The sequence below is a fragment of the Astatotilapia calliptera genome, chromosome 13 (assembly GCF_964374335.1).
Source record: "Astatotilapia calliptera chromosome 13, fAstCal68.1, whole genome shotgun sequence".
NCBI lineage: Eukaryota > Metazoa > Chordata > Actinopteri > Cichliformes > Cichlidae > Astatotilapia > Astatotilapia calliptera.
In genome coordinates this window covers 12,261,327-12,289,145 of record NC_137434.1, presented here as the reverse complement: position 1 = coordinate 12,289,145, position 27,819 = coordinate 12,261,327, and the positions used below count along the sequence as shown (strand labels likewise).

Here is a 27,819-nt window from a genome sequence, read left to right as displayed (position 1 = left end):
CAACTTTCATTATTTAGTTTACAAATAAAAATCAACAGATGTTGATAAGCTGAGGAACACTGGTTTCAGGACCGGTTCAAAAGATGTGGGCTACCGATGTTTACAATCTGAATCCCTGCAGGAGTTTGTGCTTTTAATGTTAAGCTCAGTTTATTCATGAGGTAAATAAATAATAATGATGAGAGGCTTTATTAATCCACGTGCAGAAATTATCTTCTTACTTGAGCAATTATATTCGTTGCCTTTTATGTAGTCTATGTCAGGTGGTCAACTCTATCATAATATAACCAGTGCTATGATCTGCCTTATTGGGTATTGTATATAGTATATTATTTTATTCTATTCTGTACAGCTGTGTACTGTATTTATTCTTATTGTATTCTAATTTTTGCGTCATAACTTTTGCACTGTCCACTTCCTGCTGTGACAAAACAAATTTCCCACGTGTGGGACTAATAAAGGTTATCTTATCTTATCTTATTTTGAGTAAATGATACTTGTAATTCAAATCAAATCAAAATCAAATCAAATCAATTTTATTGTCACATCACATGTGCAGGTACATTGGTACAGCACATGCGAGTGAAATTAATTATTGTATTTAGTACAATATGTCGCAAATGTAGACTTTAACTACACTACCCACATCAAGAGGTTGGCTGTTTCTCACAACAGACTCTCACATGATAGACGCTCCAAAGGCTGGGCTCTAAAGGGCTAAAGTAACACTGTTAAATAGACCGCCTTGAACGAGGAAGGCGACGTGATGGCGAGAGGTCCTCCCATGTGATGTGACTGAGGCCTGACGGACTGTACCCGTCTGTTATGGCTCCTCCTGCTACAGTAGAACGGGGCTAGACGTAATACCAGTGCGGGGAAACGGGAGTTAACACACCGCGATACGTTTCTCGGAAGCCTCGGCTAAAGATGGCAGATTGTGCAATGCTGACGAAAAAGACATAAACGGTGTCCTCGGCGTTGCCTCTTCTGCTGTGAAGGCTTCGATATTTCCTCAAGATTACCAACACCCCAAATGAACTCCGTCAGAGCAAGTAACGTTAGCAGAAGACCTAGGCGAGTATCGAGGCCGCGCCCGGTGCAGCCGGAGAGGAACCACCAGGAAAGAGGTAACGCTAGCTCAGCGAGTGTTAGCATTACTGGAGTGAATTATAGCAGGTTTTGAGGTTGAATTGCGTGTTTTGTTTTTTGGGCAGTTAGGCCTGTCGTTTGTTTGTTGTTTATATGCGCGCACATTAAGGTAAAGTTGGTTGCTGTGAATGTAAGAGCGATCACCAAGGGTCGCTATGCAGCCAGGAAACACCGATGCTTTTGTGTTAGTAGTTAGCATTCAGGCCGCGCTTTGTTTTGCTAGATTTTTTTTTCTCCGAGTCGGCCTTTCTTTTGCTTTTCTCACCTCGCGCTGGTGTTTAGCTGTGTTTTGTGTTATGTGAGATTCGATTAATATAGAAAATGACATGTGATAAACATCGGTTTGCTGGTTCTATGGGTAACAAACGCAGGGGAGGAGACATAAAGTGGTTTTGCCAGTTGTCGTAGCATGCTAATTTAACCTAGCCTGTGCTAGTTTAGCTGTTATTATTAGCCTGTTTGGCTAGCTGTCTGCGTCCTGTCGTTCTAAAAACTTCATGTCCATTATAACAGTAACATGGCATTGCGAGATAGGTTAGTAGTTAATACTATTTCGTTTATTTGGCCTAGTCACATTATGTTTTAGTTGTTACAGTAGCACTGTCTAACAGACGGTGTAACACCAGCGATTTTTTTTTCCAAAATAAACATTTCCTTGCAAAGGATGCTATTTAATCACAATTGCTATGCCTGAAAGAGCTATAGTAAAGACCCGGTCGGTCTTGAGGGACACCAATAAGCCACATTAATGGTTTGTTTTTTAATCTGATTTACAGTTGGACTAATCTCATATTGTGATGTTTGAGCTCACAGCATCAATTGGCAGTTAACCTAAGATGTGCTGGATGTGTTAATGTTTACAAAATAGAGCATCATAAACTAAACCGTCATGTTCATCTTAATAAAAATAACTTATTAGATTACTTGACTTCATCTCTATTTCTCAGTTAATTTATTCATGGCCACAATTGCAGTGTAGCTCAGTTGTGATTTCATGGCAGTAGATGAATTGGGCAAGGCATAGTAGATAACAGATACCCAACAGCCGCTTTGCCTATTCCACATGATAGTGTCTGTTATGTTTTAGTTAAACGAGTCAGCAGAACCTATGCTTTTTGTCAGTTTTGCAGCTTTATATGAGAGCATGCTTTTTCTGCTGCAGGGTCTAACAGACTGTTTGTAGTGGTTACAGGCCTAGTAGCCAGTGAGAGTTATCCTTGAAACCAGAGCAACAAGCAGTGATTTGGGGTAGCTATCAACTCATCATACCTTGGTGAATAGGCTTATAAACATACTGTGTGTCTCGTTTAGCTGAGGGTTCATATTCTGATTAGTTCAATTTTCCAATTATTTGAATCTCCTGTTGATAGGATTTGTAATCACCTTGTTCTTCACACACCAGGTAATAGTCAAACAACCTTTTTTACTGGCTTTTGTCCTGTGAGGTAAATGCTGTAAAGGAAGCTGAATCTGTGCTGTTGTTCTTTTTTTAAACAATGAATTAAAGTTGTGAAGTCATGCCTGTTGTTCAACCAAATGTTCAACACATGCATGCAAATTAATGTCTGTATTTACAGATAAAGACACATGCTTCAGGGGTTTAAAGCAGAGAAAGCTACACCACATAGTAGAGCTGGGCGATATGAGATTTTTTCATATCACGATATGTTTTTTTCATTTCAGGCGATAACGATATCTATCACGATATAAGCCAAATAACTATATTTGTAAGATTTAAATGTGCCGTTGCTCACAAGTAAAATGTGAAATAATCAGCAGCTTGTTTTTATTTAAATATTTATTTCCCATAATAAGTTCAACAGGGTAGATGTACTTAAGGAACATGAGACTTTTTCAGATAAATAAAGGCAAATATTGCAAACTACACAAAAGGCAGCCGCTAAAGCGTTTAAGTTTCAAAATAAGACAAACGAAACAGACTACTAAATTGTCAATTCCACTTAGAAACAAAATATTAATTCTAAAAATAAATCTTAGTTTGTTTTACAGAAGAACAGACAAAACTGACTAACTTTTGTCAATATCAAATAAACTGAGAACTAAAAGGAAATTCTCAATCTCTCCTTGTTGTATAGCTGAGCTTTTCAAACAGTTTTAACAGTTACTTTAGTCTGACAAAAGCCGAATGACGAATTAGCGCTTCCAGTCAGAGACTGAGGCTACGTCCACACGTACACGGGTATTTTTGAAAACGGAGATTTTCCGTTTTCGTTTTAAAAAATAATCCCGTCCACACATAAAGGCAGAAATGAAGGAAAACGCTGCTATGAACATGCCAAAGCAGCAGGTGGCGCTAGATTCCTAACCGTGCAGAAATGTTGGCCAATCAGAAGTCTAGAAGCCTCGGTGGGAAAAAGTAAACAAAGCTGGGGCATAGAAGCAGAACCGAGTCGTAAGTGTGGAGGGACAGTAACTGTGTGTATATGTAAGCATTTAAACACTGCAGAGAGTAGAATTAACAGTATTGTAGAAATTCATTTCACCGAAACAATAACGTGGCGCACAGTGTGACGCATGCACCAGTTTATTGTATTTCCAGACTTGCTTTCGGCACAATTTACAGTGCACGCTACTCTGTTTTTTGTCAGACTTGAAATAGCCGAAATACCTTCACACTACGGAACTTCTATGGCTCTTCCGTTCGACAATCTCTCCGGCATTGGAACCATCATCTGTTTTCTCTTCGGTCACGCTCGGTTGATTTTTCTAGTCGGCACACTCATTTCCTCCATTACGCGCTGGCTCCATTACCCGCTGGCTGCTTCCCAAACAAACACACGTGCGGCTTGGCACTTGTGCTGTACGTAACAAGTCACGCGACGTGACGCTGCGGCTGTGATTGGTTCGGCTCTGCGCTACTTAATTTGGATTGGCTGACCTTTTTTTTTTTTTTTTTTTTTTTGAGGACAAGAGCGGCGAGGTCTATCGCGATAGCTTAATTTCTCTATCGAGTAAAAGTTATATCGCGATACATATCGTTATCGTTCTATCGCCCAGCTCTACCACATAGGTTAATTAAATGCATGCAGAGTGAAAAGGAAAAAGATTATGCTGTTCTTTGGTTTCTTTTGGTCTTTGGTTTCTTTTGGTCTTTGGTTTCTTTGGACAGTCAGTTTAAACTAGTTTTCCTAATGAGCATACTAAAATGTTACACCGAAAAATCTGTTGAAAACACATCAACACAGGTTTCTGTTGTATTGGTTTAATATGTTGAGCTGTAAATAATCATTGGTTTTATCTTCCACCTTTTCCAGATGAGGACGTTCCTGCAGATATGGTTGCAGAAGAATCCGGTCCTGGAGCCCAGAATAGTCCATACCAACTTAGAAGAAAGTCTCTACCCAAGAGAACAGTGTGTCCGACAAAGCCAAGCATGGAGGTACGTCTGTTAGGAATTTTGGAGATGGATAACTGCCTAAAGGATGTTAATTTAATTTTGAGGCACATAACATTTCTAAATATTTTCTACGACTTTTTAAATACAGGGTGCTTCCACTTCAACCACAGAAAACTTTGGACACCGACCTAAGCGTCCCAGAGTTTCTGGAAAGTGTCAAGATTTACCAGGTAAGTAAGAAGACATTTTTTGACTTGCATGTTCAAAATTTTGTTCCCTGCAGCTTGTGAGGGTTAATTGTGCAAGCAGTTGGAGATAGCAATGAGAAGAACAAGTTATAACTCATTTAGTCTGTTAGTCTGTCTTGTTGGGTAGTAGTGTGCAGTTGTATGTCATACAGAGTGTCATATTTCTTTTTACTAAATCTTTTATGTTATGATTATATCTTTTCTTGGGGGTTTGAAACGTTATGAGTACCAGAGGCCTATGTGGTACACAGACTTGTTATGGCATAGTTATATGGGTCTTATGTCATCTCTAGCTTAATTTAAAAATAATATATGACAAGAAACTATGGTATAAACTTTAGTGAACCGATGGCAGTTACTCATGTTTTGGTGGATTTAACATGACAGTTTTATTCTTCAGTCCATCCTAGCTATTCTTATGATTGGCAATTTTGGGGGAAATGACTGTGTTATAGTATAAAGATGTTTTAGAGTAATCTCTCTAAAAATGTCTTTGCTAAAATTGTGAAGCAACTCCATAAATTTGTCATTTGGAAAGTATAAAGTCTGTTATTTGTGGTGTATGGTGTCTTTTTTATATAATGTTGCTCCAGCCAAAGCATCCCAAATAAATGCTTGCCTTGTTAGATGGCATTTGGTTCTGCCTTTACAATTGTCAGAATGTCTTTATGTTGTGCATACTGTTGTTCTACATGATCTGTGTTTAAAACTAAACGTACTTCTAGGTCATCGACAGTCTCCGAACAACGGTGACTGCTACTGAGCAGATCATCTTAGAGGCTGAGCTGATACCTTTTTAAAAAAATGGATTATTTATGTGTACAATTGACAGAGAAGTAAAATGACAAAAAGATCAAATTTCTAAGCTGGCAAAAAGCTCAACATTGTTTTTATTATGAGAAAGCCATGGCCCATTATCTTTTGTTTCATGAAAAAAAAATATTGTTATGCAGATGAATATGCTGTGTCTGTATGAGTTAAACTATAGCCCAAAAACTGAGGATTGACTTTATGTGTGGAATTGGAAAATCATTACATGCATGTCTAATTCAGTGATCGTCTTTCTCCCAGCAGCTCCAGCAGAGCAATATTTGCAAGAGAAGCTTCCAGATGAGGTGGTGCTAAAGATCTTCTCATACCTGTTGGAGCAGGACCTGTGCCGTGCAGCATGTGTGTGCAAACGCTTCAGTGAGCTGGCCAATGACCCTATCCTCTGGTGAGACATGACAAAATGACAAAACATCCTATTGTGCCCCCCCCCCCCCCCCCTTTTTTTTTTTTTTTTTACGGTTATTTTAATATGGTAAAATACCCTTTTTCTATAGCCATTAGCCTTTACTAACTTTAAATTAGAGTTTGTTAATGTGGTTAATCTAAATTTGAATTGTTGATTACATGTTAAGAATACAACAGAAACCAGATATTATTGTTGATTTAACAGCAACAGAAATCTCATTTTATGTTGTGAGCAAGCCATCTTTAATAATTAGATGTGTGGGTGTGTGTCACTGCTTTACTTTTCTTTAGAACAAATGTAATTCAGACTTAGTCGATTTGTTGCGGTACATACACTGTTGAGCTTGAAGTCATTGGGATGAGCACTTTAGCTTAATATTGTCCTCCCACGCGTCATTGGAACAATTTATTTTTTAATCGATACAGCGTCGTTTCATTTCATGATGCCACGTGAACCATTCACCTTTGAGTGGATGGATTCAGAAGTGTGGACACGATTTACCAAAAAATCTGGATTGCAGTTTGCGGCCTGTGTTGTTGAATCATTGCAGCTAAATGTTGGCAACCAGCACCAGCCATGTATTTTGCTGACACACTGTTCTCTTCTGCCACAAATGACTTCAATAACCCACTCATGCTGTAAGCTGCAGTCTATTCAGAACAAGCACTTTTTGAGCACCCACTGCATTAGTTTGTCTTCAATGCCTCAATAAAATATAAATGTGTATATATACACACACATGCATGCATACACTTTATAATTGTTTCTGTGGTTCTTCATTGAGTCTTGGGTGCTGGCTCATCATTACTAGTGTGCAGAAGGACAGTAGTCTGTATTAATACTACTAATAATAACAAATGAAATGGAGCCCAGCCACCATATAATGTTGCAGCCTTTTTGCTAGTGGGCCAGTGTGTCAACAATTATATTGTGGACGTGACTTTTTTAAAAACGTGTTCATCACATTTTTGCCAAACAATGACTTCTGTATTGTAAGGAATTCTGACAAATCGAAGGATGTAAACTCCTGGTATGCCTTCACATTTCAGGAAGAGGCTGTACATGGAGGTTTTTGAATACACGCGACCCATGATGCACCCCGAGGCAGGGAAATTCTACCAGATAAACCCAGAAGAATATGAGCAGCCAAACCCGTGGAAGGAAAGTTTTCAGCAGTTGGTATGGAAACTACTGACATACAATGTAGTAGCATTGGTTTCAGACTAAAGTGACCTAAATAATGTTTACAGAGCTTCAGTCCTAAATGAAGCAGGCCATGAAAAACACATTATCTAAAATGCTTTAAGAAATACTTTTACAATAAAACCTTTTTAATCATTGAAATATTAATCAGAAAATTGAAGGGAATCAGGTGGGGCCATTTGGGTAGAACCTTCTTATACATGTAATCCAATTTTTATATAGTAGTGCATTATTGAGCAACTTTAAAGGCAGTGTTGAGACAGAAACTAGGTCATTGTTGAATCTTTGACTGATTCTTCTGTGACCTTTTTGCTAATGTAAATTCTACCAGTGTGGACATAGCTGAAGTCACAAAGTGACATTCAGTATTGAAATAAAAGCGTAGAAGAGGATGTTTTTTTTAAGATGGAAATAGTGTTTACAATTATTTTCTCTGTAATACACTGATCTTAAGTATTTTCTTTTCCCTTCAGCAAAATTGTCTCTTTTCCCTTTGTTCCTCCATATTTTTCATTACACAATCCTTTTGTAATTGTTCACTTCTTCCACATATGAATAATAGTAGTGTTTCTTCCCCTTTTTTCCCCCAGTATAAAGGCGCACATGTAAAACCAGGCTTTGCAGAACACTTTTACAGTAATCCTGCCAGATACAAAGGAAGAGATAACATGTTTGTAAGTGTAATTATTACATACTTTAAAAAAACAAACAAACAAATCTTCCACTTTAATGTTGCGGTCATTCATCTGACCTGTTCTCTTTTCTTACTTTTTTCTTTTCCCTTCCCCCAGTACTATGACACCATTGAAGATGCTCTTGGAGGGGGTCAGGAGCCTCACTTTGACGGCCTGATATTTGTCCACTCTGGTATTTACACAGACGAATGGATCTACATCGAGTCGCCTATCACAATGATCGGGGCTGGTAAGTGCGTTTGTAGTCATGGTTACGGTTTCAGTGCACCCTTGTTTAGTCTGGTCTCTAATTAAACCAGTCTGGCCTTTTTGCAGCTCCTGGAAAAGTAGCAGAGAAAGTTATCATTGAGAATACCAGAGATTCTACGTTTGTATTCATGGAAGGCTCAGAAGATGCTTATGTTGGATACATGACCATTAGGGTGAGATGACTCTGATATTTCTTTCCTCACATATACAGTAAATGTTTCCTTTTTCCCCATGTTGTATGTATGTTAGTCCTGTTTTAGCTACTGTTGTCAGTCACATTCAACATTAACAGTTCTCTCTCCTGCAGTTTAATCCTGATGATAAATCCGCCCAGCACCACAATGCACACCATTGCTTGGAGATTACAGTCAATTGCAGCCCCATCATTGACCACTGCATCATACGCAGCACGTGCACAGGTAATTTTGTTTAGATCTGACTTTTCGGGCCTTCAGAGGGGTCAGTGGGAGCATTTGGCAGAAACTAAAGTTGTTTTTGGTTCCTCATAAGATAAAATGGCTGAGAATTACCGAGGTCTTGTGTTTATGTGTTTGTGATGAAGTGTTATTTTCTTTTTTTTTCCATGATGGCGCACAGATTGTTTTCGTTGCTTGTTTTGACAGGTAGATTTGTGGACTAATATATCATTGTCGTGCTTGTTTCAGTGGGGTCAGCAGTGTGTGTCAGTGGTCAGGGTGCTTGTCCCACAATCAAGCACTGCAACATCAGTGACTGCGAAAATGTTGGTCTTTACATCACTGACCATGCACAGGTAATGCACACCTGTTTTTCATGTTATTTAAATATAGAACTCAAATGCATATGTCAGCTTCTGCTGAGCGTGTCCAGCAGTCTCACATCTTCTGAATACCATCACAAGTCTAAGTCCAGTCTACAGACATCAGTCTTTTATCTATAAGGTTAAGGAAAAATGGAAACTAATCAGCAGACTTACAGCTGACCTATTATTTTGTTTGTTGCTATTTTCTGTCATGTGAATAATGTTACAGTGCTAAAAGTTAGTATTAAACATGTCCAAATAATCATACATGTATTTGTGATGAGTGAGTCATTCAGCAAGGCGAGAGTTCAGGCCTTAGACCCAGTTTCTAGTGTTTGTTTGCTTGTTTTTCTGATTGTGTGGTTCTGGTCATCTGCAGGAGGCAAAGCACACCAATAGAATCAAATTAGTCTCCTTGGAGAATGAATGAACACATTCTTGCCAAACTGTCTCCTTGAGTAGCATTGAAAGCATATAATTGCATACAAATAACTGACAGGGCAGGGAGATTTATAGTTGTTTGGTTTATGCACAATAACACTTAACTTGCTACATTAACTTTGGTGTTTCCTACCAGCAAATGATTTACACGTACATCTGTTGACAGGAAAAAAACAAAAGAAAAATATTATACATCTTGTGAGTGAAAGAGTACATTCACCTTTATGTCACTTAGAAAGTAGGTAACTGGAATGACCAAAGAATTCTTGCTGTATTGCTCCAGATGTTTAGGTTGACAGGATTGGTTGGAAAAGCTGCTATTTTTAATCAAGAACTATAATTGTGTTATTTAGATTTGCCATTTGTTTTCAGAGCCTTACACCAGTGCTCCTTTTATTCTGATCAATTTTGCCAAAGCTGTGTTTTCAAACCAGTGATGTAACTTTTCAGGAAGAACTTCCCATTAGAAGAAGCTGGCCATTGATAAGACAAAGGCAAAAAAGGATAAACTGTGGTTTTATATAAAGCATCAGGCCCAGCTGGGGACGAGTAGGTTTATTTTAAATGCAGTTCTTCATGTCGTTCAGGGAATCTATGAAGACAACGAGATTTCAAACAACGCTCTGGCTGGGATCTGGGTGAAAAACCACGGCAACCCAATCATCAGACGGAATCACATCCACCACGGCAGAGACGTGGGAGTTTTTACATTTGACCACGGCATGGTGAGATCCACTTTACTGATGGTTTTATGTTGTGTATGTTTGTCAGCCACTAAATTGTATGAGAAGAAATTCAAATGTACAATATGTAGTACCCAAATAACACTAATGCAGATAAACTAGGTGAAAAACATAAAACAACATGATGAATGGTGCACTTATACATATAAGCTAAAAACCACTTTGATGGACTTATAATAGGTTTGTCATTCTCTGTTTCCAGGGTTACTTTGAGAGCTGTAACATCCATAGGAACCGTATAGCCGGCTTTGAGGTGAAGGCATACGCCAATCCGACAGTGGTTCGTTGTGAGATCCATCATGGTCAGACAGGAGGCATCTACGTGCATGAAAAGGGTCGCGGCCAGTTCATTGAAAACAAGATCTTTGCGAATAACTTTGCAGGCGTGTGGATCACTTCCAACAGTGACCCCACAATACGGTCAGTATGAACTGAAAGTCTTGAGCTCAAATCAGGTCAGCATTCAAATCTATCCAATTATTCAGGTTCTCAAATTTGTTCTGTCCAAAACAGGGGCAATGCCATTTTTAATGGTAACCAAGGTGGAGTTTATATTTTTGGTGATGGCCGAGGCCTCATTGAAGGAAACGACATCTATGGTAACGCCTTGGCAGGAATCCAGATCAGGACAAATAGCTGCCCTATTGTCAGGCACAACAAGATTCATGATGGCCAACATGGAGGAATATATGTGGTAAATATTTCTAAAAATATTGTTTTGCATATTTAAGGGTTTTTCATTCCAGGTTTCTTATTTTTATTATGAGGTGAAACCGTTTGTTTCTGTGCCATGCAGCATGAAAAAGGACAAGGAGTCATTGAGGAGAATGAGGTGTACAGCAACACACTGGCAGGAGTGTGGGTTACAACGGGCAGTACGCCAGTGCTGAGGAGGAACAGGATACACAGCGGGAAGCAGGTCAGATCACAGGCTAGTTAGTACACCTAGAGGGATGTATATTGTTCATCTGATCATAATGGTCATAATTCTGATGTCATGAGATCACAAAGTTCCATCTAAGACCAACTTGATATCCTGTGAATTAAAAGAAGATGGATAAAGGAATAAACCATATTTATGTACAAGCACATTATGAATCACTAAATTAAAGCCAATATATTTTCATTGCCATTTTAACAGGTTGGAGTTTACTTCTATGACAATGGCCACGGTGTGCTTGAAGACAATGATATCTACAATCACATGTACTCTGGAGTTCAAATAAGGTTTGTGTAACATGACAAATAATAACAAGTAACATAAGCAAGATTCACCTAAGCAATGTCCTGATGTTAGGGTGGTCTGGTAGAGTGGTATTGAAGCAGCTGCTCACTTTTCCATTGTGTCCTCCCTCCCCAGGACGGGCAGCAATCCTAAGATCAGACGGAACAAGATCTGGGGAGGCCAGAATGGCGGCATTTTGGTTTACAACTCAGGTGAGAAGAAGAGATTTTTCTGTCTTATTGTTCTCTTTATTGCCATAGTTAATATACTGTTTAAACAATATTGCCTCAATAACAAAACATCCATGTATATGTTCTCTAGGCTTAGGTTTCATCGAGGACAATGAGATCTTTGACAATGCAATGGCAGGTGTGTGGATAAAGACAGACAGCAACCCCACTCTGCGGAGGAATAAAATCCACGACGGTAGAGATGGCGGGATCTGTATATTCAACGGAGGAAGAGGTAACCGATTCATTACAGAAAGGAAGTGGAGTAAATATTCAAGTGGTTAAAAGTAGTGTAGATCTAATTTGGCTTTATAATATTAGGAAATTCAGACCTAAATTAATGTAATCCTATCTTTTGGTATGTTAGTGAATTGTCAGATTAAAAGTCCATTTTCTGTTATTAGGTTTACTAGAGGAGAATGACATTTTCAGAAATGCCCAAGCGGGGGTCCTCATTAGCACCAACAGTCACCCAGTACTGCGGAAAAACAGGATATTTGATGGCTTCGCTGCAGGTGGGTAATGCATGCACGCTAGCTTTAATAGCTCATGATGAGATGCTTGAATTTAATTATTGTGGACTTTCAACATCGCTGTGTCTTTGTAAATTGATTATTCTTATTTGTTTATGTAAAACTAGGTATTGAAATCACCAACCATGCCACGGCGACTCTAGAGGGCAATCAGATCTTCAACAATCGTTTTGGGGGGTTGTTTCTTGCGTCTGGTGTCAATGTTACAATGAAAGGTACATTATTAGTGGCAAAGATTTTTAAATATTATTGAATAAAAATGCAGAAATCTCATACAAATTTCCGTTTCCTCCAGATAATAAAATATTGAACAATCAAGATGCCATTGAAAAAGCTGTGAGCAGAGGTCAGTGCCTGTACAAGATTTCAAGTTACACCAGCTACCCAATGCACGATTTTTACAGGTAAACTTTTTTTCACCTCTCGCACTCAAAAATAACCTCAGCTATTTTTGTTTGTGATTGTTAAAAAAAACACACCTTGGGTTTCCATAGGTGTCACACTTGTAACACAACAGACCGCAACGCCATTTGCGTGAATTGTATCAAGAAGTGTCACCAAGGACATGATGTAGAGTTCATCAGACACGATAGGTAAGTCTGACTGATGCATGCTAGTAAACAGAACAAACTAAATACACCCTGGATGTAAATGGATGACAGACTGGCTTGTTGGTGCCTTCCTTTGAGGCTCCCCACTTTAGACCAGAGTGAAAGTGCAGAAGCAGAACACAGCATTCACAAAACAAGGAATTAAGAATTGCTGCTCTTTCTTTCTCCCTGCATGGCGCACACACAGCAGTGTTTCTCATGATGGTGGATATCAATAAGCTGCAGCAGATCACTGCTGTTTCAGTGTATTTTATAATGCAAGCTTGGCTTAACCTGCCACATCTTTATTTGCTGATGTAGAGATACCATCTCCGAGACAAATAGCTTGCTGCTAAGTGCACTGATAATTAATTCAAATAAGCAAATTTTGGCTAAGATACAGACAGTGGTAGGAGGAATTGAATGAAGAGAAACAAAACTAGTCAGTCTGCCTGATGGTAAAGAGAATAATGTGCATGCTCGCTTATAAGAAGCTTGGGGTCTGATTACACTGTTTAATTTTTTACTAGTCACAGATGTATAAAGGCATATTAAATGCAATATAATGTACTCTCTTCTCTGTTTTCGGGGACCAAACATAATTAATTTTTCTCCTCCGTCTCTGCCTACAGATTCTTCTGTGACTGTGGTGCTGGGACGCTGTCAAATCCTTGCACGTTAGCAGGAGAGCCGACACATGACACAGACACTCTGTATGACTCAGCTCCCCCTATAGAGTCCAATACACTGCAGCACAACTGAGCTCAAGTTCCGAGGTTCTGCGCTTCAGCAGTAATGGACGTATAAGACACTTTAAGTTGTGCCGTGGAAGAGCAATTCCAAACTAAAACACAGATTCACTTTGGCAAAAATATACAGTGACTTTAAAAAGTAAAACAAAAAAAGACTTGCGACTCGGATATTCTAAAAGGAGACATTTAGAAAAAGGTGATTATGGATGCCTCACATTTTCTTTTCCTTACATTTTTTTTAACAAAAGATGACATCAGTGGGACAGAGCAGAAGAGCAACTGATTCGGGATTTGTAGGTCTGTTGATTTGGTCAAGTAAATGATGCCGGTGAGAGTTGGACAAAATCCACCGAGGCTTATCTGCTTTTGGGAAGCGGATGAATGAGATACTGCAGTGTACAGATCCAACATGGAGAGTCAGTCAGAAGAGGCTACAGCTCGTCTCATGAAAAGGCAAAAGCCCCCAAATACAACAATGCTTCCATCACTGGGCAACCGACGTGCTCGTATGATATGTACGGGAAAAACAACCTAGCACTTCAGCATTTTTTTTTTCTTCTTCAAGACAACTGTTGAGATTTGATTTTAATGCTTTTTTTTGTGTAGTTTTGTATTTTCATGCAAAAATCTTACTGTACTTGAATGTCTTTATTTTATTAAATGTGTTTTAATTTTTTTTTTTTTGTTATTATACCCTAGGATTGCTGTAATTATACTCATGTCGCAGTATCTAACTTCTTTCTGTGAAAGAGATCAGAGACAAGAGAGGAAAACACTAAACACTTTCTCCAGCAATGTTGACTCCTTTACACTTGCAATACAGAAAAATTAGATGTGTAATTGTGCTTTCACAAGACTTGTATATCTTCTTGTGTTTGTTGATGATATTCCAGTCTGCTTTACATGATCTATGCATATTTTTTGGTTTAGTATCTGTTGGCCTGTCACAATTACTTAAATTAAAGACCAGGCAGTACAGATTTACATGCAACTGCATCTTGATTGGAAATTAACCCATGATAAGCTAATTAATACAGGTTTCTTTTTAATAATCTCCGGCCCTGGTCAGAATTTGACAATAAATGACCTGATGCCATTTAGTCTGTTACTTTGTGAATCGATCTCAGTTCAGTAGGTAATCCTGACACAGGTGTCATTTTCGCTACCATCGCAGGCACGGATGCTGTTTAACAGCCCATTAGGATACAAATTCTGGCTTCCTTTGTCCTCCAAATGAAAGAGCACTCTTATGAAAGCATAAGTTTTGATGTGTTTTTCCATTGCCAATGTTGCTGGAGAATTTAAAGAGGCTTTTACTCTACTGAAGCTGAGACAAGTATCTATATACAGCGCTTTATTGGTTTTATTGCCCCCTTCCCCCAATTCATGTGTACTGGTGATTGTGGGTTCTCATACAGACTGAAATGTATGCATGTATCATAACATCTAGACTTAATATATTGTGAAGTATTCAATAACCGTTATGTAGGCGCTAGCGTGAATTAAAAGGGTTTAATTTCCTAGATGAAACATTGTCATTTTTTAAAAATAAACTTTATTAGATCAATTCAGTAGTGTTTTTTTTTTTAATGACAAGAAAACAAAACAAAAAATGCATTGAACTTTTAACAACATTTTACAGAGTACTGAGCAGTTGAATGAGGGAAGTGAAACGGGTGCTGTCCAGTGTAGCATCCTCAGCAAACTGGCACAGCTTCCTACATGAGGGGACAGGAGGGAACATAAGTAACCATGCTCTGACTTTAACAGATCAGCATTGTGTGTCACTGTAGTATCTGCAGAATAACTGATGCGAAACAATAATACGTACTTGAAAAGTCTGAGATTGACGGTGCTTGTCTCAAACTCTCTGGCCTTCCTGTGTCCTGACTGGATAACTTCCTCTGGTAGGTTGGCGAGTCGAGCAGCATTGAATCCATAACTCTTAGGACACGCACCCGTTATGAACTTGTAGAGGAAAGTGATGGTCTCTTGACTTTGATCCTCACACTCATTCTCCACCATGCACGCCTGAAGGAGGGGGCGAAAGGGAAACATGATACTTAAAACCCACAAACCAACTGCATTAAAGAAAAAAAACAAAAAAACAAACCCTAGTAAATCCTCCGGGTTTGAAAAAAAAAAATCATTGCCTCCTGCTGTTCCCCCTAATGAACAGCAGGAGGCAATTTTGGTGGTAAAAAGTCCGAAATGAGCTGCCATCCTCCTTTATGACCCGACTAAACACTTTTGCTAATGAGTTGATAAGAACTAAATGAGACCTTCATCCAATTTATGACTTCATTTTCTAGGTCCTATCCCTCCCTCAGTTGTCATGCCTTGACAACTAAAAGGCTCAACCTGATGTTTCATAACAGAAATTCGCATACCAAAGCTGTTTACAGTAATGCCACCATAGTGCACATTATATACAATACACTAAAGTAACACAGACTAACAAACCGTAAATATCGGTGTCTGAGCAATTGTGTGAAACTTGCCGTGCACAATTTGAAATGATCAAATTCTGGTGAGTTCAAAATTTCTTTATTTCTTCAGTTTATTTATACAGTGACGAATCACAACAGCAGTTGCCTCAAGGGGCTTTATATTGTAAGGTAGACCCTACAATAAACCTTACAATTTTTTGCACCATGTTACTAAAACAGCAAAATGTTAAGAGCAGGAAGCTGCCAGTTGCGGCTAGGGCTCCAGGCATGCAGCTGTGCTCGAAGAGCAGATGTAGCCACAAACTGCTCAATTCATTGTCTCGCACTAAAAGTTTTTGCTTTCATTTGTCTTGTACATGTGTGTACTGTGAACTGTGAAGAATTTAAATTAAAAACAGAATGCAATAATTTGCTTATCATTTAAGCGTTGTATTTGACATTAATGTATAAAAATATAGCCTCATTTATTTATTTCAGGATTCATTTCCTTGCAAAATGTACTATTTAATTGGTATATAAATTTGTCTTTTTATTACAGTCCTAAATGACCTTGCATTGTCGAGTATCAAGTGTGATTAGCATTGCTGTACTCACCATGTGGCCCAAACGCACGGCAGGGTTGTTGGCATAGTCCTCCACCAGGGAGTGGTAATGTGTAGAAAAGAGAGTGCGACAGCAGATCTTCTCAGCAAGCTCCTTTACAACAGCGCTGGCGATTGCTGTGCCATCATATGTGGCTGTGCCCCTTCCTGCAAGCAGTTCACAGCTCAGTGATTACACCACAACAATATTGTGCTGAGAATACAGTCTATGCTATCCACCAATCATGTGAATAAGCTTTAATAAGCAAACTAAATAAATGCTTACCCAATTCATCCAGAAGCACAAGTGAGTGTTTAGTGGCATGGCGCAGGATGCTGGCAGTCTCACTCAGCTCCACAAAGAAGGTGCTTTCTCCTGTAGAGCACAGAGTTGAAAATACACGCTCAGCTCATGAAGCACAAGCTCAGATCATTATTCCTAATATGTTAAGAGTCTCTGATGTTACCAGCCATGATACGATCTGAGGCGCCCAGCCGAGTGAAGACCCTGTCAACTGGTGTGAAGCGGAGGCTCTCAGCTGGAATGTAGCAACCCAGCTGGGCAAGAATGATCACGAGTCCACACTGTACAACAGGAGCAGCACGATATCTTAATATGGACCAACTGAGACTGCAAATACACCGTCTATGTAGACTGTGGAAAAAAAACGTATGAAATTGTATGTATACATTTATACATATAGTCAAAAATACCCACTTGTCTCATTAGAGTAGACTTTCCACCCATGTTTGGCCCTGTGACGAGGATGCAAGAGGCCAGACTGTCATCTTCACTATTTTCACCGGTGCCAGGGCAGCCAATGAAGATGTCATTAGGAATGAAGTCGTCGCCAAAAAAGGTCTTGGTGACACAGGGATGACGGGATCCCTTGAGGTCGATGAAGGCTGCAACCTGGGCATCATCCTCGGGAAGCACGACCTCTGGCCTGGCCATAGGCCCGTCGCCGCCCTGGCTGTAGCGAGAAAAGGCCAGCAGCACATCTGGGGACAAAAAAAAAGGACATAAATAAAAAAGAAGTACTGAACATTTAATTATTTACATTTAAGAACTAAAAGAAAAAAAGCGCATATTAAATGCACATCTTATAGGTCTGCTTTGCTACAATAAAACCAAATCTGTGGCTGGACGTGTCCCAGTGGTACAAACACTTTCAGAAATCAAAAACTATGCAATAATCTAAATAACTGCAAACATCAACACAGAATTTCCCTGAAACAGAGACTTAGCCAAGCTGTGAAATAAATGAACTTACTTCTAACAAGCCCTCAGACTGGTGCAACATCATTATTTAAAAAACACAGTATGACAGTTTCTCTGTAACATCTGCAGGAAATGTACTGAGAACAGACCGGTGTAGTGAAAACAACACAAATTACATATCGAGAAGATGAAAAAAAAAGAAAGAAGCTTTTTAATTAAAAAAATAAAATAAAACAAAAGGATTGTTACCAAGCACTGCCATGCACTCCACAGCAGTCTTCCAGTCACTGTAGTTCTTGTCAAAGTTATAGAAGAGCATCCTCATGCAGTCTTTGAGTGCAGCATCTCTCTTCTCCTCAAATCCTTGCAGCTCTGAGAACATCCGTTCAGTCTTCTTTGTCACATAACGCTTCCAGCCTTTCTTTGTAGACTTTAACTCATACTCGTCGGGGATATTCTTCTCCAAGACGCTGTCAGGAACCTCCATCTGATAGCGATTTTTCCCAGTTCCCCAGAAGCACATGCTTTTACAGCCAAGTCTCTTCTTCTGTTTGTCCAGGTAATCCTGCAGCTCTCGTTCACAGTTCTTGATTCCAGTCAGAGCCTGGTCGTACTCCGGGTCAAAGCCAGCTTTGGGGGTTATTACTCCAGTAGTGCGGGCTTTCTGGTGGTCAAAGGCAGTGTCCCAGCGTTTGAGTTCACCAGAGAGGTCGGGAAAGAGGCCGTTCTTTTCGCTATTCAGGCTGATAACTCGACAAAGCAACGTGGAACGAAACTCGCCTGAAACTGGAGCAAAGAGAGAAACAATGTCCTGCATCGTTTTGAAACCTTCCAGTGCTGAGAGGAAGACTGCTATCTTGCGCTTGCTGTAGGTCACATCCTCATAGAGAACTGCTCTGCTGTCAGGGTGGTCCTGGCTCTTCAGAGGTGTCCCGATACTGTGGATTTTGCTCAGCAGGCGCTCTAAATCTGGAAGTTTTTTTAGAAGGTCTGAAACCTCAGTAGCCTGGGCTTGAACTCCCATCAGGTCCTCCACTGCATCCAGTCTGTCCCTGATAGATGTGGGGTTACACAGAGGAGCGCAGAGCCACTGCTTCAAAAGCCTCTTTCCAAACGGAGTAGAGCAGGTGTCCAAACGCTCCAGCAGTGTCCCTTCTGTTCCTCCTGATCCATTCTGAAAGATTTCCAAGTTTGCCAGAGTCACTCCATCAAGCACCATACGCTGACGAGTCTTGGCAAAGAAATTGGCGGGTCCTGCAGCTTTCTCCACCTCAACATCAACTGGGACATATTCTTCAAAGTTAGCCATGGAGAGCAGCTCTTGGTCCACCAAGCATTTCTTCAGGTAGAAAATGCATCCACCCAAAGCGGACAGTGCTAGTTCATAGCCCTCCTTAGGAGTAAGGCACAGTGAATCACTCTCAGATGTCATCTCTTTTAGAAGAGCGGGGAGAAAGCTGCTCCCAGTCCCTTCCTCCTTGCCAGTTGCCTCTTTAAAATAATCTTCTTCTGAGAGGGTTTTCAGAGTCTTCTGAGCATCCCAGAACTGTGTTCCTGCGTTAAGTCCTTCCTGCAGAGCAGAGGACAGAGAGGCTTTGAGTATTTTGCGAGTTTCAACAGATGGGTTTCCTTTCTCAAAGAGCACCTCAGCGGGAGCATAGTGTGCTATGAGCGTACGCAGGCGTGAGCAGTGACGATCGTCTGAGAACTGACCGACATGAAAACAACCGACTGATGTATCAATAAAACAGACTCCATATGTGCGGCAGCGGCCGGAGCTTTCTTCTTCAGCCTTTTCTTTCAAACTCAGAAGGAACTTGCTCTGGCTTTCTGAAGGAGCACCATCCAACACACTGTAGGTTTGGGTACCACGTGTGATAATCCTGCACACTTCTCTTTTCACTACACGGTCTAATTTAGTGGGCTTGAGCATTGTCTTACAGCGCGCTTCCATCATCTCTGGGGTCTCTGTCTGCTCAACACGAGCCACTTTGTAGCCTTTCTGCACCAGTACATCTGAGAAACGTCCAAAGCCAATCTCTGGAAAACCAGAGTGCGCCCAAGTCCCCTTCATGAATGTCAGTCCCAGCTCGTTGACTCCAATCACAGCATCCATGTGGTAGAGCTCATAAAACTTTCCCACCTTGTAGAAAATCACTGTATCAAACATCTCAGATTTGAGCTGCCACCACCGACGTATACCAGGAGTGATTTGATTCATAAAGTCATTTGGCACATACAAGGTGCTAGGATCATAGTCATCATCTGTCTGTCGCCGCCGTTTGCCGTCTTTTCTCTTGCCATCCTGCAACCACTCCAGTTTCTCATGATCCCAAACTGCCCCTGCAGTGGAGCCTGATCCAGTCGCCTGGCTCTCAAAGCTCTCGGGAGCAGAGAAGGCTGACAAACGAGATTTTGTGTCAGTTGCAACTGCTGCTGGAGCTCTTTTAGGTGCAACAGATGGAGCAGTAGGTGTCTTTGCTTTTGTTTTAGCCGACTTTTCTGCAGGACGTTTGCGCTTGGCAGGCTTGATGGGGCTTTCCACATCTGACTTTTCGGTGCTCTCTTCTTTCTCTCCACAGCTTTCCTTCCGTCGGTCCTCTTCATCCTCACTGCTTGACGCAGCGTCTTCTGGTTTGAACTCCTCATCGGATCCGTCACTATCTGAGGCCGCAATAATGCGACGGCGCTTGGCCTTGCTTCCTTTTTCCATTAACGCACAGAATAAACGTGTACTGACTTTGGATGGCTTCAGGGCTTCGCTTTTGTTTTCATACTCATCACTGCCCTCTTCATCAGTCACTACTAAGCTATCAAGCTGGAAAAAAAGAATAAAATACAAATTTTAAAAAAAACTTGCATTACTGACCAGTAATGATAAGCTGATAATTACACCATGCGACTAAGGCTGCTGCCCTGGGAATAACATTACTTTTAATATTACAGGAGAATTTAGACTTCATGACCACACTGGTGAAATATTATATTCAGAAATTATCGGGTAACCTCCATTTCTTCATCATCATCCTCTTCTGCATCAGATGGGTCCGTGCAGAGAGGTATCTTTAATCTTTTTTCTGGGCTGTCAAACATAACTCCATCAGCCAGCTCCATTGCACGACGGATTACAGGTTTGCCACAGAAGTAGACTCCTCCAGGTTTAGCATCACTGCTGTCAGAGCCTGTGCAAATCATACAAAGAAATTCCAGCTTACTCTGAGCAGACAGCAAACAATGGCCCCAAAATGGATGCAAGCCACTGATGCACTTCCAACTAGGAACAACCAACCTTGGTACTCTCTGACTCTATTAGAGCTGACCCATCCTCTTGTTGGAGGTTCATCAAAGAAATGAACGTGTATGCGCTGGTCACGACCATGGCCCCTCATCTCCTGCCCAGTCAGAGGCTGGGGTACCACCATACACGGCCACCAGGGGTACCCTTCCATTTTTGCCCACACAAGGGCACCAGCACTGAATAAGCATGGAGGGCTGCTGAGGATAAGAAGAGCAAAGACACTTTCACACATCTTTCAATGCTGTAAAATTAACTTTAAACGTGACTCATTGTGTGTTACAGTCGATCTCTTGAATGGAGTGGAAAAGCAACACCACAACACCAGCTTGGACCTTTATTAGTCCAACAAGCCCCTCTTAAATATAATAATCAGTTTAAAATAGTAAAACAGAGGTGCAGGAAAGACAAAAGCAGTTGCAATTCACTTGTGATAAGTCGGTTTTGCAAATCCTTTTATCTTAAAAGCACACACGGCCACATGTCAAAAATCATCTCCCCCTATCGTGGGTAGGGGTGTGGTGCCCACTTGAGATGGCCCAAACAGTCTAAACTATGGCAGAAGATAGTGATAAGTCCACACACCCTCCACTTTGACAAATACAGGCATTAGCATTGATTTGACCCAACAGCCAGCATTGTTCTGCTCGAGTCACCCCCAATTTCACGTGTCCGTAGCACAAAGGAAAGGTCACGCTACATTTTCTTTATTTATTTTCTGTCAGCTCTCATTTTAAGCGGTCTTAATACGTTAATTTAAAAAGAGAACTTACGCTGGTGTTTCTGGGGGCCTGCAAACAATTTTAGCAGAGGGAAGGAAAACTGTACGAAACCCGACTCCAGCAACTACACGGCTCCCAAACTCACTCACCTTTCTTTGGTTGTTTGGGCCTTGTCGCCAAAGAGTTTCTTGAATCCTCCGCTCGCTGGCTTGGACTTACTTTCCTTCTTAGCTTTGTTGGTGTCTTTTGTCTGCTGCGGAGTCTGTTGTGCTTGCTCTTTCGGAGAGGAGTTGGACTTCTCTATAGAGCAAGGCAGGTCTGCTTCCTCCGGGGAGGGACTCGGCTTCGGTTTTGCGACTAGCGGCGGAGACTTGGTGAAGAAATTAAAGAGCGAGCTTTGCTTCGCCATGTGTGCGAGTTGAAAGTCTGTTTCCCTGTGTTTGTATTTTAAATAACTCCAACGACAACCACCCCCAACCTTTCTACACCAGCTACCGTATAGCTAGCTTCACGGCGCAAACGCAAGTCGTTCGCGGGAAACACGCACGGGGTGTTGTGGGCGTGGACAAGAGCCTCGTCCAATGATGAGTTAGCATACTATAATGTGGGAATCACGTGACCCAAACACGACTTTTGTTGTTGGCCATGCTGTTGGCGCCCAGAGGTCTTTTTCTTTTTTCTCTTTAAACTTTATTTCCAGGCGGATAAGTACAAATTACACTGTTTGTCATGTAGACACTCGGCACTGTCATTTATTGGAACAAACCACTGTCTTTGTTGTGTTTATAAAATGTTGAGGTAAAGAAACAGTAAATGATATGAGAATTACATTTCTTATTTGTCACATGAAGTAGTTCTGCAAGGGTTACTGAATCCAAGAGCTCCAGATATTCCTTTGCTATCAGAGAGTAATCAGAATGGGATGTAAAATTAGTGCAAAGAAAACAACTACATCTGCACATGTACAACATGCATACACAGTTTGAAACACAATGTTTAGATATACTTAGGCTTATGCTTGTTCATGTGTGGGGATCTAGCTGCTCTTTGGGAGGTGTACTCCAGCAAACATAACCTTTTGGGCAGTAGACATAGGTGTGGTCCCAGAGGAGCAGCCCAATAAGTGGGCTTCCCAGAGCATGCTCACAGTCATGATGTTGGCTGAAAACCCATAAAGGGGACCCAAATGGCAAAAGTGTTGTGTGCCTTGCATGGACTAACCCACATTAGGACCACCCAGTCAGCCCACTATAGCCATGCTCATACTTGAAGGTAGTGAACAACTTGTCTGCTGAGATTTTCTCTTTTTCATGACTGTTGCAGCACTCTTACATATTTGCTTCCATAGATGCGCTATATGAGAAAAGTATGGTATGAAGACACAAGTAAATACATGTTTTTTTTTTCACTCTGAATATTTAAAAATAACTCTTGAGTTTGAATAAGCATTATGGGCTCTCACAAAAGGACTTTGAGCTAGCCTGTTGCTCTTAATGTACCCTTGCCTACTTACTTATGTAGTGCTAAAGAATTTTTTTTAAATATACCCATTAAATAGAAAATAGACCTATAAAAATGTATTAGATAGGTCTGGCTTTAATATATTTAGGCCAAATGTAAATGCCAAAATGTTTGAATGAGACCAAAGTGATAATGGATGAGAAAATGGATCTGTATCTAAATTAAAATAGAAAAGCAATTCCCTTTGTTCCCGGTCATGAACTTTGAGAGCACTTGTTATGGTTATGTGACCCATAAAAGATAGAATAAGCATTAAGCAGAAAGCAATAAGCATCTCCCTAAGGATATAAAATAAAGATAAAACAGGACCTTGCTATTATTTATGGCATGGGTTATATGTGGGCAGAAGTAGCCTAAAGATTAAGGCATTCTATTGAGAGTAGGTTTCTTTAGGGCCTCATTAAATCATTCTTTTAGTCAGCAGTCAAAAATGCCTGACGATGCAGGAAATTAGGCTTTCTGCATGAGTGCAGATTAGTATTGTAGTTTTGTTTATCTGTTATCTCTAACCTGCACTAGTCATTTACCACCAGCAGAGAGCAGCATAATACTGAAAGCCTCATAATAGCTTCTATATACGATTCTTACAATGTAACTCTAATATGGCATTAAATATATTCAGGATTCATAAACTATATTTCCTAACATCTTGTTTGACACATTTTGATTGACGGTTTTAGGTTGCTCTCTAAATTTTACACACTTTGATCAATATAAAAGCAAGGTCTGTACTCTTAAAGCAGATGAGGAATGAGCACAGTCACGAGTCTTGTTTCAGCAGAATGATTCAGATGAAATATTACCATCTACGTGGCCATATTGTTCCAGATTATGATGATGTATTAAAATGTCTACCTGCGTATACTGCTGTTTCTGTCAAAGTGCAAATAAATACTGCTGCAACCACCAAAAAATAAGGATGGCCTTACGCATTCAAGACAAACAAACATCCACCCACAAAAGACTTTTTGGCATATGGTGTGTGGGTGATAGAAAGCATCTAATTAAGATACTATTATGAAACCTTACACAGAGGATGTTTTGAGGAGCATTTTCACTTCACTTAGAATTGACACTAATCAATGAGTAAACAGGATTCAATTGCCATGCCATCATAAAGACGTGGTGCCATGTGATGTAGGCTATACCACCTTTTATATAGGAAGAATGTGGGAACATAATTAACAGGGCGACTTTTAGCACGATGAATGCAGGGTTACGTTAGAAGTAGTACATAATTAAAGATCTTTTGCACTCTGGAGAAAACTCATCTCTTTCCTCAGTAACTTTCAGCACTCCAGGAAGCAGCGGTCTACTAAAAAAGCAACTAATTAACAGGAGCAGAAATTTCCTGAAGCAAACAAAGCTTTTTTTCATTCTCTTTTCTTTCCATTTTTTAACAGCAGGTGTTGTCTAATAACCTCAACAAGGATGATAGTCCCAGTAAGACATAGCAGCATGTTAAATTGATAAGCAGAAGTTTAAACTATCACGAAGTATAAGTAACTTATACTTGTGTTCTGATTGCTGTATAAGCAGTATAGCCTACCAGTGGTCTCAAAGCATCTTTAAGGATGCCCTTTAATCCCACCCAAAGTGGCATAAGAGGGCTAATATGATGGCCTATTGTTAAGCTTGTATGAAAGTATTAGACAGAATCTCTGCTGCTGATGTAGAAACAGGCGAATGGAATGGAAATATAATTTGGAACATAAAAAGGGAACTAGAAAATACTAAAAAAGCAAAACTGCTGACTCAGTTAATCTTCAGTCCCATCTAGGGTACTACATTCCTGTAGCACCTGCCAGCTCTGTCCACAGTGGCTGTTTGCCCAGCAGGCACGCTAATCAGCCTGATGCAACAGTGCAGAGCAGCTACAGCTGACATGTTGAGTTTCCGTAGATGCTAAAGCGCGTTTTATGTTGCCAAGTGTTTTCTCCCCTCTGATCGTTATGGAACGCTAAGAGCCACTACAAGAGCCAGAGAGCAAAACGTAAACAGACATAAGATTCATAAAGTATTTACAGTCTGAGCACAGAAATCCTCTTAAAGGGCTCTTTCTGAATGACATTTTTGCAAGCACGCATGTCTGAGCTGTGTCAAGTCTTTTAGGAAATAAAGTGGCAAAGTAGTGCAGCCATGAGGGTAAAAAAATAAAAAATAAAACCTTACTGTTGTTTCAAAGAAGAGAGGACTCAGATGCAGGATACTGGAGGCTGAATTTCTAACCAACAAAAAAAGAGCTTTACACATTTTAAAAAAGCTGGTGCAAAAAAACGAGGAGGAAGAATAGAGAGATATGGCCAAAGAAACAATAAAACAACAAATGAACAAAAACACTTTACAAATGCTCATCACGAATCAAAGACCACGACAGTTACATCTTATTCTGCCCTCAGTGATTAATGGTTGTGAGGCTACGTCAGGCAGGATTTATGGCGTAAAATACTCCCACCTCATCTGCGTAAATCATGAGCTGGGGCTGCAAAAGGGAACACCCACCTCATTCCCTCGCTCACCTGGAGACCGCTGGAAGCACTGTGAGAATCATGTTCTTTGATTTCTCCAGTGCCTTCAACACCATTCTTCCCTCGGTTCTAAAGGACAAGCTGGTGAACTCTGGAGTGGACCATCACCTCACTACCTGGATCCTGGACTACCTCACCGACCGACCACAGTATGTGAGGACTCAGGGCTGTGTGTCGGACAGGGTCGTCTGCAGTACGGGCGCCCCACAGGGAACGGTTCTGGCTCCGTTCCTCTCCACCATCTACACTGCAGACTTCTCCCACAATTCCACCCAGTGCTTCCTGCAGAAGTTCTCTGATGACTCTGCAATAGTCGGCCTCATCACTGATGGGGACGACAAGGAGTACAGAGGTCTGACCCAAGACTTTGTGGACTGGTGCCAGCTGAACTACCTCCAGATCAACGCCAGTAAAACCAAGGAACTGGTGGTAGACTTCCGCAGGCACAAGCATTCTCCACTGCAACCACTGAACATCCAAGGTATGGACATTGAGGCTGTGGACAGCTACAGGTACCTTGGTGTTCATCTGAACAATAGACTGGACTGGACTCATAACTCAGACGCCCTCTACAGGAAAGGGCAGAGCAGGCTGTACCTGCTGCGGAGACTCAGGTCGTTTGGAGTGGAGGGCCCACTCCTGAAGAAATTCTATGACTCTGTTGTGGCTTCTGCTATCTTTTATGGTGTGGTCTGCTGGGGCGGCAGCATCTCTGCTGGGGACAGGAAGAGACTGAACAGGGTGATCCGAAGGGCCAGCTCTGTTCTAGGATGCCCTCTGGACCCAGTGGAGGTGGTGAGTGACAGGAGAACGGCGGCTAAGCTGTCATCCCTGATGGACAACATCTCCCACCCCATGCAGCAGACTGTGACAGCACTGAGCAGCTCCTTCAGTGGGAGACTGCGGCACCCACGGTGTGGGACGGAGAGATTTCGCAGGTCTTTCCTCCCCACTGCTGTCAGACTCCATAATAAAGACTTTAACTGATCAAGCACACACATCCATACATATGCAATAATACTAAGTGCAATAATCCTTTCTGTCATCGTTGTATTTTTACTCAGTTGTATATAGTATTTGTATTCTATTTTTATCTTATTGTATATTTATTTTATTTTATTCTACTGTATATAGTATTTTATTTTATTCTATTCTGTACAGTTGTGTACTGTATTTATTCTTATTGTATTCTAATTTTTGCCTCATAACTTTTGCACTGTCCACTTCCTGCTGTGACAAAACAAATTTCCCACGTGTGGGACTAATAAAGGTTATCTTATCTTATCTTATCTTATTAAGAGCTGGCAATTACAAGTCCTGTACTGGGAATGGCCACTTCTCGGATGTGTGTTTATGCACAGAAAAGTAGCAATCTTGTAAGAATATTAACCTCAGTGAGAAGCAGCACACAGCTGCAAGTGAGCAGAAGTGTGCAATAAGAAATAAATCTGCCTCTGAAAGAATTTCTTTCACTATTTCAGCCTTTTCTGGGCGATGACAAGATGATGTTTGAGTCATGTATGCAGTATGACTAAAAGTTGAAACACAAAGCATGTTGTCCTCTAAAACTATATTCACTGGCTGGGTAGTGGCATTGCTAAATTGCAAAGTTGTGTAGTAGAGTCTTGACAGAGTATACTTTTACTGCTGATTGTCATGACAGGTGAAACTCAGAGAAGATGTTCTGGTGAAAATGTAAAAAAAAAATATTGTATTTGAAAAATCTTAAATGTCATGTGCTGCTTTGGTTTTGTGAACACATGGTAAAACATAATCTGCTGTTATTGCCAGCAGAAGCACTGGGAATGAAAACTCCTTCCAATATATTGTTTTAAGACACTGCCAGGTTGTAGCAGCGGCTCTCGATGGACATTACTTATTATGGCTGTCAGAATAATATACCATCTGATGCTGCTGCGAGTCGCTCATTTATTCTGCACCAGTCAACTGAGGATTGAAGGAAGATCATGAAAAGCAAACGGCTTAAAACAACATTATCCATATAAACATCTCTACAGACTTCTCAGAAGGAGCAAAAGCAATAACACTGATGAGAGAACAGAGAC

The 27,819-nt window shown here is 40.6% G+C and overlaps 2 protein-coding genes across 4 annotated transcripts; one reads left to right on the top strand and one right to left on the bottom strand.

Annotated features, from left to right (window-relative positions):
* Positions 1 to 727: 727 nt before the first annotated feature.
* On the top strand, positions 728 to 15,001 carry fbxo11a (F-box protein 11a). Of its 2 annotated transcripts, none has more exons than XM_026189630.2 (22): positions 728 to 1,127; positions 4,425 to 4,549; positions 4,656 to 4,737; positions 5,830 to 5,971; positions 7,042 to 7,171; positions 7,786 to 7,869; positions 7,987 to 8,119; positions 8,206 to 8,312; positions 8,447 to 8,558; positions 8,805 to 8,911; positions 9,949 to 10,086; positions 10,307 to 10,524; positions 10,618 to 10,798; positions 10,901 to 11,023; positions 11,246 to 11,331; positions 11,465 to 11,541; positions 11,651 to 11,794; positions 11,964 to 12,074; positions 12,200 to 12,307; positions 12,388 to 12,496; positions 12,587 to 12,685; positions 13,315 to 15,001. In XM_026189630.2, the coding sequence occupies exons 1-22, from the start codon at positions 1,034 to 1,036 to the stop codon at positions 13,442 to 13,444; spliced, it is 2,640 nt and encodes an 879-aa protein (XP_026045415.1). In that variant the 5' UTR covers positions 728 to 1,033; the 3' UTR covers positions 13,445 to 15,001. The 2 variants fall into 2 exon arrangements, with proteins under 2 accessions (XP_026045415.1, XP_026045414.1); XM_026189629.2 differs by having other exon boundaries at positions 817 to 1,127; positions 5,827 to 5,971.
* Positions 14,970 to 22,272, bottom strand: msh6 (mutS homolog 6 (E. coli)). 2 transcript variants are annotated; one of them, XM_026189627.2, is made up of 10 exons: positions 21,854 to 22,272; positions 20,977 to 21,182; positions 20,694 to 20,869; positions 17,937 to 20,505; positions 17,184 to 17,467; positions 16,933 to 17,050; positions 16,752 to 16,841; positions 16,479 to 16,633; positions 15,266 to 15,465; positions 14,970 to 15,152 (listed from the first exon to the last, which is right to left on the bottom strand). In XM_026189627.2, the coding sequence occupies exons 1-10, from the start codon at positions 22,111 to 22,113 to the stop codon at positions 15,071 to 15,073; spliced, it is 4,140 nt and encodes a 1,379-aa protein (XP_026045412.1). In that variant the 5' UTR covers positions 22,114 to 22,272; the 3' UTR covers positions 14,970 to 15,070. The 2 variants fall into 2 exon arrangements, with proteins under 2 accessions (XP_026045412.1, XP_026045413.1); XM_026189628.2 differs by having other exon boundaries at positions 20,977 to 21,179.
* Positions 22,273 to 27,819: the final 5,547 nt, after the last annotated feature.